This window comes from Podarcis pityusensis (assembly GCF_964106645.2).
Source record: "Podarcis pityusensis genome assembly, chromosome: Z".
Lineage (NCBI taxonomy): Eukaryota > Metazoa > Chordata > Lepidosauria > Squamata > Lacertidae > Podarcis > Podarcis pityusensis.
Window position 1 is genome coordinate 18,804,347 of NC_138044.1, and position 21,127 is coordinate 18,825,473.

Sequence of the window (21,127 nt, forward strand, 5' to 3'; positions counted from 1 at the left end):
CACAGTTTTTTTGTGGTTGCCTGCTGGCTTTTTCACTCAGGTGGAGGCTGAAGCGTTACAAGGAGGACTGGGGGGGTCTTGTCTCAGTGAGGACTAGCCGCGTGTGTGGACGGACAGGGGAGGCCAGCCAGCCTGGCGGATAAAAGCCCGCCAAGCGTCCCTTCAGCACCGCGGACAACTCCGGCGCCTCGCCTGGCTTGCCAACGGCTCTGGGGGGCTTTGTTATGTTAAGGAAGCTTCTTGGTATAGGAAGTGAACCCGGGAAGGGGGAGGGGAGGTGGGGAGAAGAGGAGGAGGAGCGCCCCCTGGGGAGGGGAGGGGGCTCCGCTCAAGTGACGCCCACAAGCTTTGCCAGGGGATATCCCTCGCTGCTGCTAGTCCTGTCGCCCCCTTCCCCACCCCCACCCAAAACCCTTCCAAGCATCGCAGGGAACAGCCAGAGGTCGACCTGACGCAGCTCGGGCTCCGCGGAGGGAATGTAAAAAGGACCCGCAGCAGCAGCGCCCGGAGTTCCAGGTTGGCCGTCAGAGCTCCCTCTGAGGTTGGGTGTCTTTGCGTGCCTTTCCCCTTCCCCGAAACCTCAACAGGGACCTCGACTCACTTTCTGCCCCAGCACGATGCTCTTGGAGCGAGCCCGGGCCGAGAAAGCGGCCCCCGCCGAAGCCTGCGCCTTCGGCCGGAACGCAGGTAAGGGGGACCCGACGGGGCAGCGGCAGCGGCGGCGCGCGGAGCAGGAGGAGGCTTGACCGTTGGGGCGGCCATCTGGCCTGGGGGTCCGAGGGGGGAAAGAGAGACAGGGAAAGATAAATTAAGGAAGGAAAGGTTGAGAAGCACTTTGAAGGAAAAGGAGGCAGAATGGAAGAAAGGAATGGTTTTAAAGAAAGAGGAGGAAAGAAGAAACCCGCAGAGCGCGCAGCGTCCAGCAGGTCTGCGGGGATGCCCTCCTTGCGGGGAGATCTAAGGAGGATAAGGCAACCGGTGTTAGCCGGGATGGGAAGTTGGAGCTCCAGGAAGGCGCTGCTACAACTTGGGGGCTCCGGGCTCCGGTGAGGGCAGATGGGCTGCAGGTGCCTCAAGTCGCTCTTTGGAGAGGGCAGAGCAGCGCAGGAGGCGCCGGGGGTCCACTCAGGATGTTGCTACTCTTTGGTGCTATTATTATACTCAGAACTGTTAGCACTATTGGTACTGATTCTATTACAACTGTTACTATTACTATTACTATTACTATTACTATTACTATTACTATTACTACCATCTTTATTGCACTACTACAAATTATTACAACTATTATGACTATCACTGCTATCATCGTTACTATTGTAACAACTATTATTAATTTCTCCTCCTAATTATGCTTGATTTCCTGTAAGGAAATTTTCGAGGTTTTGCATCTCCTTCGGCCTTTTTCTGCAGCGACCTTATTTACTGGATGTCAGTGTATTCATTCATTTTGCTTTTGTTTTTTGTTTTTAAATATTCTTTTGGTGCTGGAGAGGGCGGGTTGTCCTGAGAAGCGACGGAGGGAATCCTTTTCCAAAGTTCATCCTCCCCGGACGGGGATCGAGCCGTGTCTGGATCTCTTGGAGATCCACTGGGGAGACCCCGCTCCAATCCGCTTGGCGCATCGCTTTTTCTATTCGGATGGTACAAAAGCAATCGAAATTCCTTTTTAGGAGTAAAAGAAAGAAAGAAAGAAAGAAAGAAAGAAAGAAAGAAAGAAAGAAAGAAAGAAGAAACGTAGACGGAGGGGGTCGGGGTATGTAGGTTAGGAGTCCTTCAAATATTTTTTGCCAATCATAAATATTTTTATACATAAACAAAGAAGTAAATAAATAAATGGATGAGCTGATTTTGGGGGAACGGTGCAATTATTTTGTGTGTGGACATAAGACCAAATTGGGGGGGGGGGGGCGGAGGAGAAAGAAGAAGGAATTTTTTTTCGTGCCTTCGGGGGCTTTTCTCTCCTCCATAAAGGCCCTCCCTGCCTGTTCCTTAGGGGGTGTTTTTTGGGGGTTGGTGGCAGAAAGAAGAAGTAATAATAATGATAATGATAATAATAATAATAATAATTAATAACAGGCGACCCTTTTATCCCTTGAAATACACACACACGTTACCCCTATTGGGTGCCAAGTTGAACTTTTTGGCGCCAAGTTAAACTCCCAAAAATAAAATAAAATAAAATAAAATAGGACCAAGGAAATGAATGGGGACAATTCCCAGAGGTGGTGGGTCTGGGAGCCTCGCAGCCCTGCGCTCGCTTTCATAGGAGTAAGCTCCGCTAACTCTATGAGGCTTACTTTAGAGTAGAGTTGGTCAGGCTTGCACTACAAGGAATTTGATTTTTTAAAAAAAAATAATTCTATTTTTATTCATTTGTTATTTGCTTTTCAAATTAAGTGTATTTTTTTAATTAAAAAAATTCGTCACTGTTGTTATTATTACTATTATTTGGATGTCTGCAATTCCTGCATTACAGGAGGTTGGCTTAGATGTCCCGAGTCCGAGAAACGGGTGAGTTGCCTCTCCTGTGTGGGTTTGCACTCCCCATAAAGGAGCAAAGTTGCACTTTGGGGGTGCTTCTGAATCCAGCTCTGTCATTACTGGAAGCTCAGGAAGCCTTAGTTGCCAGAAGTGCTTTTTACCAACTGCAGCTGGTTGCACGGCTATGCTTGGACAGGGAAAGGCTGGCCGCAGTAGTTCATGCATTGGTTACTTCACTACTGATTTCTGCAACGCGCTCAAGGTGTTACTATTAGTATATAAAGCCCTTAAAAACTCGGGACCAGTTTACTTACAAGGGCAACTTACCCAGCACATGTCTACTCAACCACTTTGAGCAGTGGAATTACTACAACTACTACTACTTCTACTACTAATTGTATACTGCCCTTCACCTGAAGATCACAGGGTTGTTCACAACATAAAAATACTAAATGAGAACACAAAGTACATAACAAGAGCAAAAACAAACCAACACCCCCACCCACAAACACATTTTAAAGACCATAGAATGTTTGAGCCACATGATACCCATTCCAAATTTGTAAGAACTTAATCATTTAGTGTGGCAGCACCTGTACTTTGGAACTCCCAGCCTATTGATATGAAGCGTGCGCCTTTGCTGAACTCTTTTTGGTGACTGCTAAAAACATTCTTTGTTTGTAGATGCTTAGAGAGTGGAGGTAATTTAAATTGGTTTTAGTATTTTATGTTTTTGTATGTTTTAAAGTATGATTGTGAATTGTTCTTAATTCTTTTGTTTTATCCTTTTGTAAACCGTTTTGAGTTTGTTTGTTTTTTACAATCAAGCGATGTATAAATTTTAGAAAAATAAATAAATAAATAAATAAATAAATGACCCCTGAGGTCCCTTCCAACTCTACCATTCTAGGATTCTTTGTATGTTCTGCACTACAGTATTAATACTAAGCTGGTAGGTTGCTAAATCACAATGAAATTGTCAATACCTTTGCCTAATGCAATAAACTTATTGAATTGAAATTATTATTATTTATTACCTGCCCTTCTCCCAAAGGGCCCAGGGCAGATTTCAGCATTAAAGTACAATTTTAAAATGACTTAAAAGTATTGCCTCCTTTTGCACTATTCATTTATTTATTGCCTTCTATTCCCCCCCTTTTCTGTCTCCAATGATCTCAATTCAGCATAAATGGTTCTCTCCCTTTCTTCATTTAATCCAGGGATAGACAAACTCGGCCCTCCAGATATTTTGAGACTACAATTCCCATCTTCCCTGACCACTGGTCCTGTTAGCTAGGGATGGTGGGAGTTGTAGTCCCAAAACATCTGGAGGGCCAAGTTTGCCTATGCCTGGTTTAATCCCTGAGAGGTGGCAGTGACAGACCACCAAGTTCATTCCCATTGAGCTTCATGGACCATTGAGCTTCATTTGAATCCTGGCCTCTCCCAGGTTTTAGTCCTCACTGAATACCCAAAACAGTAGAATCATAGAAATGTAGAGTTGGAAGGTACCCTGAGGGTCATCTAGACCAACCCCCTGCAATGCAGGAATTTCAACCTTTCATTAAAAACCTCCAAGGAAGGCAAGTCCACCAACTCTTGGGGGAGTCTGTTCCATTGTTTAATGGCTCTTACACTCAAAAAATTCTTCCTCTTTTCTTGTAACTTGAAGCCACTGGTTCAGGTCCTACCCTTTGGAGCAGGAAGAAACAAGCTTGCTCCATCTTCCGTGTGAGAGCCCTGTCCTCATAAGGCTTGGTTTCCAGACCCTTGGTCACCTTATGAGAAAGGTAGGTGGGGCTGAGAGAAGACAGTAATCAGCCCAATGTCCCGCAGTGAGCTTCATGCCCAAGTGGGGATCTGAATCCTGGTTATCTCCCGGATTCTAATCCTCATTGAATTTCCACAACAACCCTGCAAGGTAGCTTAGGTTAAGCACAATTATCTTTGCATACGTTTAGGCATGAGAATTCTGCACCAGATAGAATGGATGGACAGTCAGAATCATAGTGCGCAATTCCTGGCCTTGTCCTTCCTGGAGAGTAAATCCTTTTGGCAATCTCTATGGGATTCAAGGGTCCAGCAGATGTTGTTTTTGGGCTGTTGAGTGTGGTCTGCCAATAGACATGTAATACTTTTAAATGGCCTTCACAAATTAAAATGTACACAATGGCCTTCACAAATTAAAAGGGAATAAAACAGGAGTGTCTGCCAGATCTATGGCCTTGATGCCATCCCATGCAAGGCAGACCTCTGCCTCCGGGGGGCATCTTGAGACTCCCCCCCCCCCCCAATCCAATTGATTTTTGTTCACTCCATTTCTCCATGTTTAATTTTCTGGGATTTGGGATGTTTGGCGTTCTCTCATAACCTAGACTCTCAGCTACTCACCTTCCATTTTTCTTCTTGTTTAAATACACTCTACCTTAAGGAACTGGAATGGGGCAGTGAATTTCCTGTCCTGAGAATGATTTCTTTTTCTTTCTTTTTTTTAAAAAAGTCTGGCTGAATCTAAGTCAAAAAGACACATTTGAAATTCAGGGGTGAGCCATCCATAACCCCCTTTTGGGCTTCCAAAAAAAATATTAATTTTATTAATAAACAAAATAAACCAAAGATAAAGGGAAAGAAATCTTGTTACAGCAGGTTGAAAATAGTCTTAGGTAGGACATAATGCAGTGATTTCATTGGACTTATTACCCATCCTTCACCAACAGCTTCCAGGGTGGAGTACAAGTTAATTCTGCCCCCCCCCCCCAAGTTAAACCAGATTGCAATTGGAGGAATGACGCTGCAAACACCCTGGGGGTAAAAGGTAAAGCAGAATGGTGGATTTCTGGTGGCCCAGAGTAGCACTGGAAAGCTTTTGGGCTGGACAGAATTTCTCAGTACCCAGCTTGGTGATTCCAATAAACATGGGGAGGGGGAGAGAATCTGACTGTAAAAGCCATCCAAATCCCTTGGAAGGTGATGGACCCCCCCCCTTCATTGGAGACTTTTAAGCAGAGGTTTGATGGTCATCTGTCAAGGATGCTTTAGCTGGAATTCCTGCATTGTGGGGCAAGGGGGTGGAGATGACCTTTAGGTCCTTACCAGCCTTACCATTCTGTGATTCTAGTGTTCTCCCACTGTCCCTCCCCCTCCCCACTTTTCCACCTTTCCCCATATCATCCAAAAGAGGTCCAGGGGTGTCTCCCGGTTGTGAATTCTTGGGGTGGCGGTGGGGTCAGCTTGCCCTTCCTGGGTGAGAGTCGTGGTGCTTTTCTCCCCCACGCGTCGTGGGATGCTGCCTTCGAGGAAAAGGACCCCCAAAAGGAAAGGCTGGAGAATAACGGGCAGTAACTCATCCAGCTGGGGAACCTTTTAGCTGATTAAATTTCCTTCCTCCGACCCATTAGCAAATTAAATTTAAATAACTTTGCATATTGCCAACACACAGTATGAAGGGCCTGAGATTAGCTCATGAGACAACTCAGAGATCTGAGATAGAGATAGAGAGAGATGCCGCTTTTTAGATGCTGAGATCGGCCTGGCAGTGAGGTGAACATATTATTATTATTTAATAATAATAATAATAATAATAATAAGTATTATTGTATTTATATCCCTTTTGATAGCCTTTTCCCCGAGAGGAACTTGAGGCAGGTTACAGTTAAAACAGAAACAAACAAAATGCAGCGTAAACAGAGAGAGAGGGAAAGCAATAATTTAAAACAATTAAATACACACCCACACCCCCCCCCACATCAGCAGCACTTTCTTTAAAAATAGTTGCTTCCCAAAATTAATATTATTAAAATTATTTATTAAGTATTCAATTTATATCCTTCAGGGGAAGGGTGAGATATAAACTGAATAACTAACTATGTAATTTTATCACTTATTTATTTCATAATCTTTATTTCCCACTTGATGGTTTAAAAGCCTCAAAGTGGTTTATGAGAAGAATAAAACCATGAAGTTATTGGTAGGAAAAAAATAATGCATTCAAAAGTAAAACAGCAACATTCTTTTTAAAGTAACTGAAATTGGTCTTAAAATGTATTCTTTGTTTTGTGCTATAAGCCGCCCTGAGGTCTCTTGATGAAAGGCGGTAAATAAAGTTAATAAATAATTAATACCAATAGTCCTTGCATGCTGTCATCTACATGGCGTCAAAGCAGGCTTGCAGAATGTTTATGTTACATAAATTATATTTTGCATTGCACACATAATGTGTATTTAGTTTCCAGAAAAAGAAGAAGGAAAAAAAGGTCACACAAGATTCTGCAAAATGCAGCGTTATCAGATAGGATCTGACGGCAATCTACATAGTCCAAGTAAAATTACAGATCGCTGGTTTGATTCATGGGGTGCTTTAGTTGCGATTCTTGCGCTCCAGGGAGTCGGGCTAGGTGGCCCTTCGGGGTTCCTTATGACTCTACAATTCTATGATCCTGTGTACGGGAAAAGCGTCCCAGCCAGGCTTGGGCTTTCGGGACCTCTTAGGGGCAAACCGGGACCTTCGAAGACCTCCCTGGCCCCTCCCAGAGGAACACCCCTATCCATCTTCTCCTGCCTGTTTTCCTCACTCTCCTTCCGGGGAACTCCTCGACCCCACCTGCCTGCTGTGCACCATCGATCTTGGGCTCTCGCCTTGATTTCCCCAGGCACCCCCCACCCATTGATCCATGGGCAGTGGAAGACGCCTCTAGCCAGAGCAAAGGGCCATCCTTTTTTGTGGGGGGGGGGGCACCTGTTCCTTGCGCTCCTTTTTCTTCCTGCGTTTCCTTTGGAAGGAGAATCCACCACCTTTGGAGGTACTGTAATAGAGTTGGATGGGATCCCCAATGGTAATCTAGCCTAACCCCCTGCAATGCAGGAATTAGTGCCTTTGAGGACCAACCAAGTTGCCTTTTGGGGTCTGCCAGTGGAGGCGGGGCATTTATAACGCTGGTAAAACTGGCCCTTGCCGCTAGAAAACTAGCAGCTCAGGGAGTAATAGAGCCTAAAGGGCAGGATTTCTAGCTGCAGAAAGTTGGGCGGGGGCAGGGGCTTTTGTCTAAGTGCCTTTTATCTATCAACGGGTCTCACGTCCAAGGGAGCAAAGTCCGAGCAAGGGCTTAATAAGGACATGCAGAAGAGTTCAGTTCCCTTTTCAACGATTACTTTTTGCATGTTTTTATTATCATTCTCTTTTATTATTAAACATAGTAAACCAAAGATAAAGTGCATAAAGAAATTGTGTCACAGCTGGTTAAAAGCAGCATAAAGTTTGAAATTGTTGTTCCAGAACATCACAAAAAGTCCCCATGAAACTGTCAGGCTGGTTTATATGTATTCTTTTGCATGCTTTTAACTTTTTGTATTTTCTCTGCCTTTTAATTTGTGGCCACCTGGAGTCTAGGGAAAAGTCAGGATACACATATAATAAATAATATATGCTTAATTAATAATTAATATTAGAAATAATGTTAACCTGTTATAGCGTTTCAATTCTGTGCAAGTTTGAAACTCTCGCTGCCAAATTTTTCTCAGTCATATCATCTTTTGTAGATACTGTTTTGAGGTTTCCCCTCTCAAAGCAGTGTGTAAATTGTATGAAATAAATATGAAATTAATTAATAAATAATAGAAAGAAAACGAAGAGATAGATGGATTCTTTCAGCAGCAACAAAAAAAGGATTGATTGATCGAGTGACTGAGTGATTTCTAAACCCTTTATTGTTATGTATTTTTTTAAAAAGGTAAGGTTTATGTATATTTTAATCCGTCTGACCACCTGGGTCTCAAGGCGGCTCACAAGAAATACACGAATGAAAATCAAGCCAATTTGAAAACAGGGATCCTCGATACGCCCAAAACTCAGTTTCTCCACGGCATGGCAGGTTGATCCCCCACTTTTTAAAAAAGCGTAAACTTCCTTCGTTGGAGGTTTTAAAATAGAGGTTGGATGGCCACCTGTCAGGAATACTTAGGCCCCCATTCGTCTTCTGCGCCAAAGGGGCTCCTTCACGGTGTACCGTGAAGCAAATAAACCAACTCAGGGACTCACTCAGGGAGGCAACGCTTTGTCTGGAACTCCCAGTAGCCAAGCTACTTCTTTCAGGGGAGCTTTTGAGTTCTTCTTGTGAAATATTAATGATAATATTTCAGTCTCCTCTTATTAGTTCTTTCGAAACCTTTAAGACAACATTTTAGTTCTCTGCTAATTGTATGTTCCTTATGTTTCCGCCGGGCCTTTTTAGTAAAATTTAGTAACACGTATACACGTTGATTGTAAAACAAAACTCAGAGCGGCTTTCCTGCTTCAGAATACCCGGCTGCACTGTCGCTGTCCGTCGTGCGGAAGCGGCGGGCGGGGACGTGAGCGGGCAGGCTGGGCTTCCCCCCGACCGCGCACCTTAAAGGGGCGGTTCTCGCAGTTCTCCTCTCCGCCCCGCCCCCCAGTCTCCTACGTCCGCCTTGCCCAGTTTGGAGGTGCGGCAGGATGGAGCCCCCCGTCGGCACCCAGACGCTCCTCGCCCTCCTGGCCCGCAGAGGTAAGATGGGGGGGGGGGGCGCTCATCTGAAGGGAGACAAGTCCCCACCCAAATAAAATATTGCGGAGTAGAAGAAGGGAAAAGGGAGCGCGGCCCCAATTCTTTCTTCGGATTTGCTCCCCCTCCTCCAGATGCGGGGTGCGGGAGAGAGACGTCCGAAAAAGAGTTGTCCGTCCATCTCGGAAAGGGGAGATCGGAAAGGGGCTGGGGTTGGGGGTGTTGGCTGAGCGGGAGAGAGAAAAGAATGATCGGTGGATCGGGGCCGCCAAGAAACTTCTTGCAAGGGAGGAAGATTTGGAGAGCCCCTCCGCCGAATTGGACCTTTCCCACCATATATATATATATATTTGCACAATCGCATTTGGGTGGACGGTTAATATAAATCATATAAACGACTATCTTATACTTTGCAGAAGGAACACAAACGTAGGAAACGGGCTGAAAAGAGAAACAGGGGTCCCTAAAAAATATCAACATAAGCTCTAGAACTGAACCACTTTAACAGTGGAAATCTATTTCAGATTTTTATCTTACACAATGGATGTTGGTTTATATCATAGATGTAAGCTCGGTATTATTTTATGAATATATTGCTACGGACTTCTCATGACCTTTGGCTGGAACAATAAACTTATTGATTGATTATATGTTTGTGTATAATGCATATTATATTAATTATATTATTTTATGTTATTAGAAAAAATATCTTAAAAGCTAAAGGCAAAAATGGGACAATTCCCCCCCCCCATAATTTCCATGCTGTTGGGCATGATTTTATTGCTTCATCATATAGTATGGTCTGGTTCTATCAATCCGTATTATTATTATTATTGTTACTATTATTCCCATGGCCAGCTGATTCCTATAATAAAGAAAGAGAAACAATGAATATCAATAATCGGAAATCAGATATTATAATGTAACCTTCTCCGAAAATGAGTGGGTTTCAGGTATATGCAGAAATGTCTCCCTAGATGTTCTTGATTTTCGATTTTGAGTTTTAAATTGTGTTTGCATTTACAATGGCATCAAAAATTCAGTAATAATAATAATAATAATAATAATAAGTAAAATGGGGAATGAATGCCAACAAGCCAGTCGTACACACAGGATTGTTTTAGTCGCAGCGGAGAAAATATTGGACCGGAGTGTTTCCTGCCTTCTTAAAGAAAAAATCCCAATAATAGCTAAAATGGGGTAGTGGTGGTAACTATTTATTTATGCTATTTATTTGTGGTTTATTTTGTATATTAATAACATATTTTTAAAGAAAGGATGGAAGGGTTCCTGAGAGAGTCTTACTGCTCCATGCAACTGAGTTATCCCCATCCTGGTAAATGCATCGGCTTGTGATTGGGGGCAGGGGCGTTTTCGCCCCTGAACCTTTCTCCAGCTGCTCTCTGGGGAAAAGGGAACTAAAAACCGTAAAAAGAAATCAAGCCCCCCCCCCCCCCCAGGAGACTTGAGCCTAGTTAGGGTCAAGCCGGAGAATTGTTATTATTTTAAACCTGGGGAATTTTAAAATTTCGTTTGGGGAAGGTTATTTTGTTTTGGAAAGTATTTTTTATTTATTTCGTTTGCGAAGACTAATAGAATCATAGCAGAGTTGGAAGGGGCCTAAAGAATCATCTAGTACAGTCCTCAGCAGTACAGGAATCAATCACAGAGTCTTTGTGGTCGCTTTTCGTGAGAAAAGATTAAGAAATGACCCGTCCTGGCTGTTGGTTGCTCTTCTCACAAAACGTGTCTGGATCCCAGAGAAAGGAAATCATGTGTAGAAACGGGACACTCAAATAAGTCATTCCGGCTTTTTTGGTGGAGGGTGGAGTCAAGTTCTGGCCCAGGAGGGGGAAAACTTGATTGGTTTCAAGCTTGGATCCTCTTCCCAACAACAACAACAACAAAAATAACAACAACAACAACAACAACAACAACACTTCATATCTTTAGTTGAGTGTCTCCCTGAACTAAGAAAGACAAAAACTTTCTCTTTTTCGCCTCCTCCAATTATGCACTATGTTTTGTTCAATTTTCTAAATAAAGTGCTATCAGGATTTATTTTCAATTTTATAGATATAGATATAGGTAAATGCGAATTAACAACAACAACAACAGTTTTCATTCATTTTCATATTGTTTTGCTATAAATTAATGTAAAGGCATACTTCGGTTGAAGCTGTTCCTCAATTTTGGTGTGTGTGTGTGTGTGTGTGTTCCTGTGGTTGATGCGACTGTGATAGTTAAAACAACAATAAACGTCAAATAGATTAATCATCATCATGAATTTATTCATTGCCCGCCCTTCACCCTAAAGTCCCAGGGCGGGTGGCAGCACTAAAACCCAGTATTTAAAAAAACATTTAAAACAACACACGACCCTAAATTTAAGGTGAGTCCTAAAATCCCGAACCGCTGTGTCAAAAGCAATGCATCTGAACCGCTGACGTCTTTCGCCAGAAAAAAGTTCAAGGAAAGGAAGGCTCTAAAATAAATCAGTAGCGCGCACAAAAATACTCTCGGGGATATGACGAGTGCCGCGACTGACAACGAAAACCAGCCTTGTGTTAAAAAAAGGGGGCGGGGGACGCACTTGAAACTCGTCAAAACCCAAATTTCCAGAAAGGGAAACAAACAAATAACAGAATAATAATAAAAAAAACCAGAATAAAATAAAAAAGAAACAAAACGCGAAGGAAAAGCAAGGAAAGTTCCAGGCAAAAAGGAGGCAGGTCTGGATGTTTTAAAACCACATTTTGAGCCTTGATTTGTTTTTGCACCCTGCCCGCGACTGGGCGCGCGAGGTGGGGGAGGGAATCCTTATCGTATATTTATTTGGTAAAATTTATACACCGTTGTATTGTTTAAAAACTCACCCACCAACACCCACATCTTCAAAGCAGTTTACACAAACCATAAAATTACCAGTAAGGAAAAACCAACAGCAATAATTTAGCTTTCCTATTTTTGGCGGTGATTTTGATGGGACTTTATTCATTTTTTTTATGGGACTTGATGGCGGTGGTGAAGGAGGAAGGCGACGTGTGTGGGTTCAGACCAATGGGAGGGCGGAGGAAGACCCCCCTTGAAAAATCGACAAATACTTAAAAAAAAAAGGGGGGGGGGACAAATGGGGGCGGCGGAGGAAGCCACAGCAAAAGTGAGCAATGCAACAGGTTCCCAGCTACCTTGCTTCTGAGCCAACGTGCCTTAGGATCGGGTTGCGCCTTAAGCGATCCATTTCTCTCTATCTCCCCACCTCCCAGTTCCTGGGGATGCCAGTGGGAGGCTCGCTTCCCAGTGGAAGTGAAAGGTGGGGGGCAGGGGAGACATTGCGCTCCCCCACCCCGAAAAAGGCTCACCGGCATCCATCCGCAAGGCGCTGTGCGACCGCTCAAGAACTGGGCGCGCAAGAGGCAGAAGTGAGGGGAGAGCGAGATGCCTAGATTAATCACTCAATTACTGAATTGAGGGAACTAATCTGCATGTCTCTAAAATCTCCAGGTTGTTTTCTTTTTAACACCTGTAAGGGATATATTCTATTATGTTTTTAATTTGTATTTATGCATTTATCACTGTATTTACCGGCCACAAGGCCTTTGGGGGATCATAGAATCGTTGAGTTTGAAGGGAAACTCTTTGTTTCTGGCAACATTTGAGACCAGTGACTGGGAGAACATTTTAAACTTCTTTTAGAATGCTTTAAAAATGGTTTGGGTTTTTTTGAATAAATAAAATCATTGATGTATTAGAATCAGCATTGCAGAATTGGACGGGACCATGAGGGCCATCTAGTCCAGCCCCCTGCACTGCAGGAATCACAGCTAAAGGATCATAGCATTCTAGAAGGGGGCCAGTGGCAGACTTTGGGCTCTCAAATTTCAGCAGCACCCTGTGCAACGCAAAAAACAACTCAGCGCCCCCACCTCTCACGCTCCGTTCTACACCGAGGGGATCCGAAAAGCCAACTAGTTAAGCCCACTGCAATGTGGTGCCAAAAAATGGACTCAGGTGAGGTCTGAGCAAGGCAGAATGGAGCATTACTATTCCTTCCCTTGCTCTGGCCTAAAATCACATTAGCCCTTTTTGCTGCTGCATCAAACCCGTTGCAAGGTTGCAAACACCTGGCTTGACAGGTGTCTCTATGTCTTTCTCCCCAACAGAGGTCCCGCTATGCGCAGGGTGCAACCAGCACATTGTGGACCGCTTCATCCTGAAGGTGCTGGACCGGCACTGGCACAGCAAGTGCCTGAAGTGCAGTGATTGTCAAGTCCAGCTAGCGGAGAAGTGCTTCAGTCGCGGGGAGAGCGTCTACTGCAAGGAGGACTTCTTTAAGTGAGTCCTGGGGGTGGAGGAGGAGGGGGATCAAATGGGCCACAAGGGAGTGCGTTTCCTAAGGGGAGATCCCTGTTGGGATCCACCCCCGGGCAACAAAATAAGGTCACAGAATCACAGAAGGGGAAGGAATCCTCCTAAGGACCATCTGGTTCAAGTCCCTACAATGCAGGAATCACAACTAAAGAATTGCAAGCCTTGCCTGGGGGTAGGACTCAGGCCAATTCATACCCTGCAAAAGCCAAAGAAAGAGTTGTCCATTGGAGGCATAAGAACACCAGCAGAGCCATGCAGGATCAGGCCAGTGGCCTGTCTAGTCCAGCCACCTGTCCTCATTGTGGCCATGTTTATGATGACAGTGGTACCTCCATGCCCAGGGGCAGTCTACTCCCCAACCAGGTGGTGGGGAACCGGAGAGTTGCTGTTGTGCTTGGGTCCTGCTTGTGGGCTTTCCATAATGGGCATCTAGTTGGTCACTGTGAGGACAGGATGCTGTATGACATAGACTCCCAATCCAGCAGCCAGGCTCTTGTTATGTTCTAATGGAACCTCCAGGTCCAGAGGCAGTCTATCTCAGTTCCTAGGTTCTTGGGGGCATTTGGCCGCTGTGAGAACAGGATGCTGGACTAGATGGGCCCCCTTTGGCCTGATCCACCTGCAACAACCAGGCTTTGCTTGGGCATGGACAGAATTCCCCTCCCATCATGAAGAAAGACAACCAGCTCCCTCTACCACTTGCACTTGCATTATGGACTTTCAGGGGGATGAGTGCGCATGACTCCAGATTTCACTCTCTGTCCATTTTTTGGGAAGGTGTCCCAGCGTGCTCTTGGGTCTCTTCAACAGCAGAATTGTACAATAAATTCCCCATTTGTAAGTTCTCAGATCTTTCAGCATGATAGCACCTACTCCCTTCCTATTGATATCAGGCAGGCACCTTCTTTAGGGTACTCTTTTTGGCACGTGCTAAAAATATTTTTTTGTTTAGACAAACCTCTCCAGACATTGAGAAAGTTGGTGTGAGTTTTAATTTAGTCTATTATTATTTTAACTTTTCAAAAGTCTTAAATTGTTATTAATTCTTCTTTTTGGTAACTTTATTGTTTCATCTTTTTGGAAACAGCTGTGAGGTTTTTTTACTATCAAGCAATGTATAAATTTTATGAGATAAAATTTGTCCCTGCTGATTTATTTCAAGAGACTTTGCTGCAGTTGTTTAATTAAAGATGAGTTTTAATTTGCTTTAGTCTATTGTTATTTGAACTTTTTGAATTTCTTACATTATTGTTAATTTTTCTTAGTGATCATTTTAATGCTTTATCTTTTTTGTAAAATGACTTTGAGATTTTTTAATTATATTTTTACAATTGAGCAGCATACAATATTTTATGAAATAAGTAAATAATAAATAAGTACACCCAGGAGCTGCCAGTTGACTATGGGATCATTTTCTTTGCATCATAGAACCATAGAATTGGAAGGGATCCCAAGGATTACCTAATTCAGTGTTTCCCAAATTTGGGCCTCCTGCTGCTTTTGAACTACAATTCCCATCATCCCTGAACACTGGTCCTGCTAGCTAGGGATAATGGGAGTTGTAGTCCAAAAACAGCTGGCGACCCAAGCTTGGGAAACCCTGATCTAGTCCAACCCCCTGCAAGGCAAATGATCCTGGACCACAACAGGAATGTAGTTTCTTCAGCAATGAAAGGAAAATTTCAAGGAAGGAATCAGAACATATTAATTTACAGAATCATAGGATTGTAGAGTTGGAAGGGGTACCAAGAGTCATCTAGTCCAACCCTCTGCCATGCAAGAATCATAACTAAAGCTTTGTTCCTTTCAATAACCAAACAGGAGGTTTGGGACCAAATGTGCGGCCTGTCAACAGGGGATTCCTCCAACACAGGTTGTGCGGAGAGCCCAAGACTTCGTCTACCACCTCCACTGCTTTTCCTGTGTTGTCTGCAAGCGACAGCTGGCCACAGGGGACGAATTCTACCTCATGGAGGACAGTCGCCTGGTTTGCAAAGCTGACTACGAGACAGCCAAGCAGAGAGGTGGGTTGCACCCAGAAGGCTCCCTGTTATTTCATCTCCAATATTTATGGAGCATTTTCACCATAGATGGTCACAAAGTGGTGCTTACTTTGAGGGGGTTGCCTCCCCTAGTACGGAGTGGCTTGGCACACTCATTGTCACATGGATTTTTTATCTGCTTTGGAAGTTCTCCAACCTCTCTTTACACCTGGGGTGGGTGAGGTATTTTCTGTTGAGTACCACATTCTATCGGGGGAATCTGTCAGGGGGTATATGGTGGAAATGGGCAGAGCCAAAGTCACTTGGTCAGTTTCCCTAAGAAAATTGGAAACAGATTTTGGAGGTGTTGATTCCTAAATTTTATTCCAATTCATTAGAAGAATTTGTGTGCTGATATCTGGTTCCCATATCATTTGAAGGGGTTCCATAGATCCGTAAGTTACATTAAGCAATAAAGAGTATCATTTAACTCTTCCCCCCATCTCTATCCATTGTGTTTAATAAATTTTCAGTTTTTGTCAAGGGCCTCAGAGCTTGTATTTTTACATACGCTTTTATAATAAAACTATTTATTTGATTAACTAAATCCAGCTTGTGTAAAAATTTGGCAAAGTTTATTTTATTGGGTTAATGGAGGCTGATTATTGGTATAAAAATCTCACTATGTGTGTAAATATTCGGATTCCCAAATTATTTCTCCCTTGCTGGAAAAAAATCCGGGTGATGTGATATTGGGATTAATGAAGAAATAACAGATGCAAGTTTAGGTTGCCAGGTTTTCCAATAGTACAATATGAACAGTACAATTAGTAAATTGATTCCATAGAATTGAATCATAGAATTGTAGATTTGGAAGGGATGCCAAAGGTCACCTTGTCCAGTCTCCTGCTATGCAGGATTTGTTATAGAGTTCAGTTCCATTTATGTTGAATTGTTTATACCATTAGTTCAAAAGAGACCAGAGAAATGAAGCACTGGCGAACTCCTTCCAGCGCTATGTGGATTGAATGGACATCTCAGATTTGGGAAAAGAACAGACTTGTGAAATTAGAACAAGAAGGAAAAACAACATAACAAAGGACTTTTAAAAAGTTTGGGCAGGCTTTATTTCATTTTTAATATCTAAGGAATATGGCTTTCAGCAGCCTATTGGAAATTTATGGAAAAGCAAGCATGCACACACACACGCATAAAAGTTACTAGACACTTTATGTTCTGAGGAGGGTTGGGAGACAAGGTTAGTGGTAAAAAAAATGTTTGCTTGTATTATTTTGGATATATGAAAAAAACCCAATAAAGAATTCTTAAAAAAACAAAAACCAACCACAATCCAGAGAATTGGATGGGCTGGGGGTTGATTTAGGGTCATAGGTTTGTGGCTCCTGGAGCTTTGGGATATTTGATGCCTTGTCTCTTGGGGACATTTGCAGAAGCGGAGTCCACAGCAAAGAGACCCCGCACGACAATCACAGCCAAGCAACTGGAAACCTTGAAAAATGCATACAACAATTCCCCAAAGCCGGCCCGGCATGTGAGGGAACAGCTTTCCTCCGAGACCGGCCTGGATATGAGAGTGGTCCAGGTGAGTGACCCTACCTGAGGGTGGGTGGGGCAAGGGAGGGAGCAGGCATTTTCCAGCAAGCATTTTAACTAATGCTTGATTATATATATATTTTTACTGATTCTGAATTGCTTCTTTGCAAACTGCTTAGAGACCATTATAGTTAAGAGTATAAAATCTGTTTAAATAAAGAGAAAGAGAGAGAAGAGTGTGTGCTGGGTTGGGAAAATAGTTGCTGGTATGTTACTAATATCGACTGTCACCCAAATGCGACAGCTGCCGGCATTCCTGAACTGGGAAAGCATTGCCATAGTAGTTCATGCACTGGTTACTTTAAGGTTGGATTACTGCACTGAGCCCTCTGTGGGGCTTCCCTCATGCTTTATTCGTAGGCTGCAGCCACTGCAGAATGTTGAAGCACAATTGCTGGCTGGACTGGTGCCTTGTCAGCATATAACAGCTGTGCTCAGAGATCTGCTATGGTTGCTGATTTGCTGCTGAGCCAAGTTCAAGTTGTTAGTGTTAGTATATATAAAACCTTAACAACTTGCGACAAGTTTACCTATGAGATTGCCTTACCCCTCATGTGCCCTCTTGACTGCTTCAATCAGCAGAATTGGCACTAATATAGGTGCCACATAATAATTATACCTTTGTAAGATTTGGTCTTTTGGTGTGGTAGCTTTGGAACTCCCTGTCTCTGGATATCAATTTTATGAAACAAACAAACAGTTATTAATATAAATATTTGCTTTGCTTTGATATTTTTTGTTCTGCTTTTCCAACAATGGATGTTGAGCTCAAAGCACAATAATCACAATGGCATTAAGAATAACAAAAGATTGCAATCCTTATAACATGCAAATAAAGCAAACACAGCAATAAATTCATCAAAGCAATTTGGCATTTAAATGTGCTGTTAAATATTGTCTATTTGTTGCATTACATGCATGTTTTGAATTGTTGTACTGTAATGCAAAAGCGATAAATAAAATTATTTATCTGCTTGGATAATTAACTGTTAATAAAAATTTAACTGCTTGGACACCTTCAGGTAACGAATGGCTAATTGGAGGTAGGAATACCAATAAATACTTATTTATTTATTCAATGTCTTCCCTGCCCTTCGCCACAAGGTTACAGCAATTTAAAAACACAAGGCTTTTTTCAACTAAGTTTTTCTCAGAGTAGACCTACTGGAATGAATAACCATGGCAAAGGTAGTTTCATTAATTCCAACATATCTACTCTGAATAAAACTTAGTTGAATACTCCCCCCCCCAAAGTTTAAAACAAATTACTGCCACAAGGCCAGGGTAAAGTGGTGCATCTTCAACATATTACCGTATTTTTCGCTCTATAAGACGCACCAGACCACAAGATGCAGCTAGTTTTTGGAGGAGGAAAACAAGAAAAAAAATATTCTGAATCTCAGAAGCCAGAACAGCAAGAGGGATCACTGCGCAGTGAAAGCAGCAATCCCTCTTGCTGTTCTGGCTTCTGTGATAGCTGCGCAGCCTGCATTTGCTCCATAAGACGCACACACATTTCCCCTTACTTTTTAGGAGGGAAAAAGTGAGTCTTATAGAGCAAAAAATACGGTATGTTATTTGCTTATGCTATAAAATTTATACACCACCTGGTTGTTAAAAAAGACCCTTCAAGGCAGTTTACAAAAAGATAAAACAATAAAATCAAGTAACAATACTTGAAAATGTACAAAACTTTCTAAGCATCTGGGTAGGCTTGTCTAAACATGAACGTTTGAGCAGGTACCAAAATATCCAAAGGCAGGGAGTTTCAAAGTGTAGTTGTTGTTACACTTAAGAATCAGGTTTATATGCTGGGATTATTATTATTATTATTATTATTATTATTATTATTGACATTTATATCCCGCCCTATACTCACAGATATACCTATACCTGATGGAAACTATATATAATAGCATTTCTGTGGTGACAGAATCCCACAACTTCAGAGGTCAATATAAACTTGTATATTGTAAATGTGAGCTTGAACTTGTAGCAAGTGCCCAACCCTCAGAAAAATAAAAGTAAGTGAGAGATGGACATCTCTGGGGAAATGTCCATGTTGCAGTGAGAGGTGAATTGCAGCTTCCAGGATGGCAGTGGCTTTCTCAGGAGCACTTAAATGTTGCAGATTTAAGAGCTTCTCCTGGCTGGCTCCTCAGGTTTGGTTCCAGAATCGGAGAGCGAAAGAGAAGCGGCTCAAGAAAGACGCTGGGAGGCAGAGGTGGGGGCAATACTTCCGGAACATGAAGCGGTCAAGAGGGAACTCTAAATCCGACAAGGAGAGCATCCAGGAAGAGGGCCCGGACAGCGACGCTGAGGTCTCCTTCACAGGTACATAGAATTGTAGAATTGCATACCTTCCAACATTTCTCCAATGAAAATAGGGACGCTCTATTTCATATTAATAACAATGTTATTATTCATACTCCACTCATCTGACTGGGTTGCCCCAGCCACTCTGAGCGGCTTCCAACATATATAAAAACATAATAAAACAATAAGCATTAAAAAAAAAACCTTCCTATACAGGGCTGACTTCAGATGTCTTCTAGAGGTTGTATCTCCTTGGTTCAGGTGTTGCATAACTCCATACCCTCCAACATTTCTCCAAAGAAAATAGGAATAAATCTGAATATGGGATGGCTTCTGTAAATCTGGGACTGACCCTGGAAAATAGGGACACTTGGAGGGTAAGGAATCGGAAGGGATCCCAAGGCCCATCTAGCTCAACACCTGCAATGTGCAACATCTGGACATGCATTTGGAAGACAATTTGTTATGCTTGGTGATTGTTGTTTTTTTTTTAATTCAACTAAGTTTGTAAAAATAAAATAAAAATAAAGCTGCTCTCTCTTTCCCCCCTCTTCCAGATGAACCATCTATTTCTGAGATCAGCCACACCAACGGAGTCTATGGCAGCCTTGGGGAAAACTCTCCTGCCCTGGGGCGGCCAGCTGGGGGCAATGGAGGCTTCTCCCTGGAGCACAGTGGACTCCCAGTTCCAGACCAGTATCATGACCTCCGCCCTACCAGCCCTTTGCAGGCCCTGCCTGGCCACCAGCCCTTGATGTCCAGCCTGGTTTACCCTGATGGTGGCCTCAGCCTGGTGGGGCAGAGCGGACAGGGAGTGCCCCAGCCCATGAGGGTGCTGGCAGGGAATGGACCCAGCTCGGACCTCTCCACGGGGAGCAGCGGGGGCTACCCAGACTTCCCTGCGAGTCCTGCCTCATGGCTGGACGAAGTGGATCATGCCCAGTTTTGATGGAGCCCATCACATCTGGCAAGGGTGTGCGCGCTCCCTTGAGACTTTTAAAAAATGGAATGACAATGTTATCTCTACTGGTGTTGGGATCGGCCAGCAAAGATGATGGAGGACATCCTCCTACAACATTCACTGCCCCAACCGCAGGACTAGCCCCATATTAGGGGCATGTGTGGAAAAATATATATATGGACCAAGATGCCTTTTGGGCCTGACTGACAGTCTGGAAGTGATTCCTGGGCTGGGCCACTTGCCATTGAACCACAGGGCCAGGCAACCCTACTGATGACACCAAATGGTTAGGGGAAATGCCAGGATGTTTCTGTATTTCCCCCAAGGATGGTTGCAGCTTCTACACAGGGTGCTGTGCGGCTGAGCGCCTAACAGACCTTGTGATTTCCATAAGATATATGTGTGTCTGGGGAGGGATGTTAATTTTGTTTTTGTTTCTATTTTTTAAAATAACACTGTTCTCCATACATCTCTCAGTGGAAAGACTGGCCTTTCTGCCATCCCAGGCCTATCAGAAGCTCTTGAAAAAATTACATAGCTTCAAAATTGCTTTCTACAGTGAAAAGAAAGGGGTGTGTGTGTGTGTGTGTGTGTGTGAATACTTCCAAGCGGTGAGATATTTTGAGGAAATACCCTTCTAAGAGGACTCTTAAAAGAATATGAGAGAGAGAGAGAGAGAGAGAGAGAGAGAGAGAGAGAGAGAGAGGATGGGTTGTTTCCTTTTTTTAAAAAATGCATGCACCCAAGACATAGGTTTTCAAATGCCAATGATGCAATGTTCTTTCTTTCTTTTTTTCTTTTATGGCCAAGGTGGCCCTAATTTGTAGGCTACTAGCTGTATTATTTCCATCATGCTGTGAATAAGGTGTATTAATTACAGA

General features: G+C 43.2%; 1 protein-coding gene across 1 annotated transcript; it reads left to right on the forward strand.

The window, feature by feature from the left end:
- Positions 1-617: 617 nt before the first annotated feature.
- Positions 618-20,649, forward strand: LHX3 (LIM homeobox 3; the record flags this gene model as incomplete). Its single annotated transcript, XM_080991211.1, has 6 exons — positions 618-687; positions 13,166-13,337; positions 15,195-15,397; positions 16,807-16,958; positions 19,132-19,303; positions 19,843-20,649. 6 exons carry the CDS (start codon positions 618-620, stop codon positions 20,232-20,234), a joined length of 1,161 nt encoding a protein of 386 aa, XP_080847337.1. The 3' UTR covers positions 20,235-20,649.
- Positions 20,650-21,127: the final 478 nt, after the last annotated feature.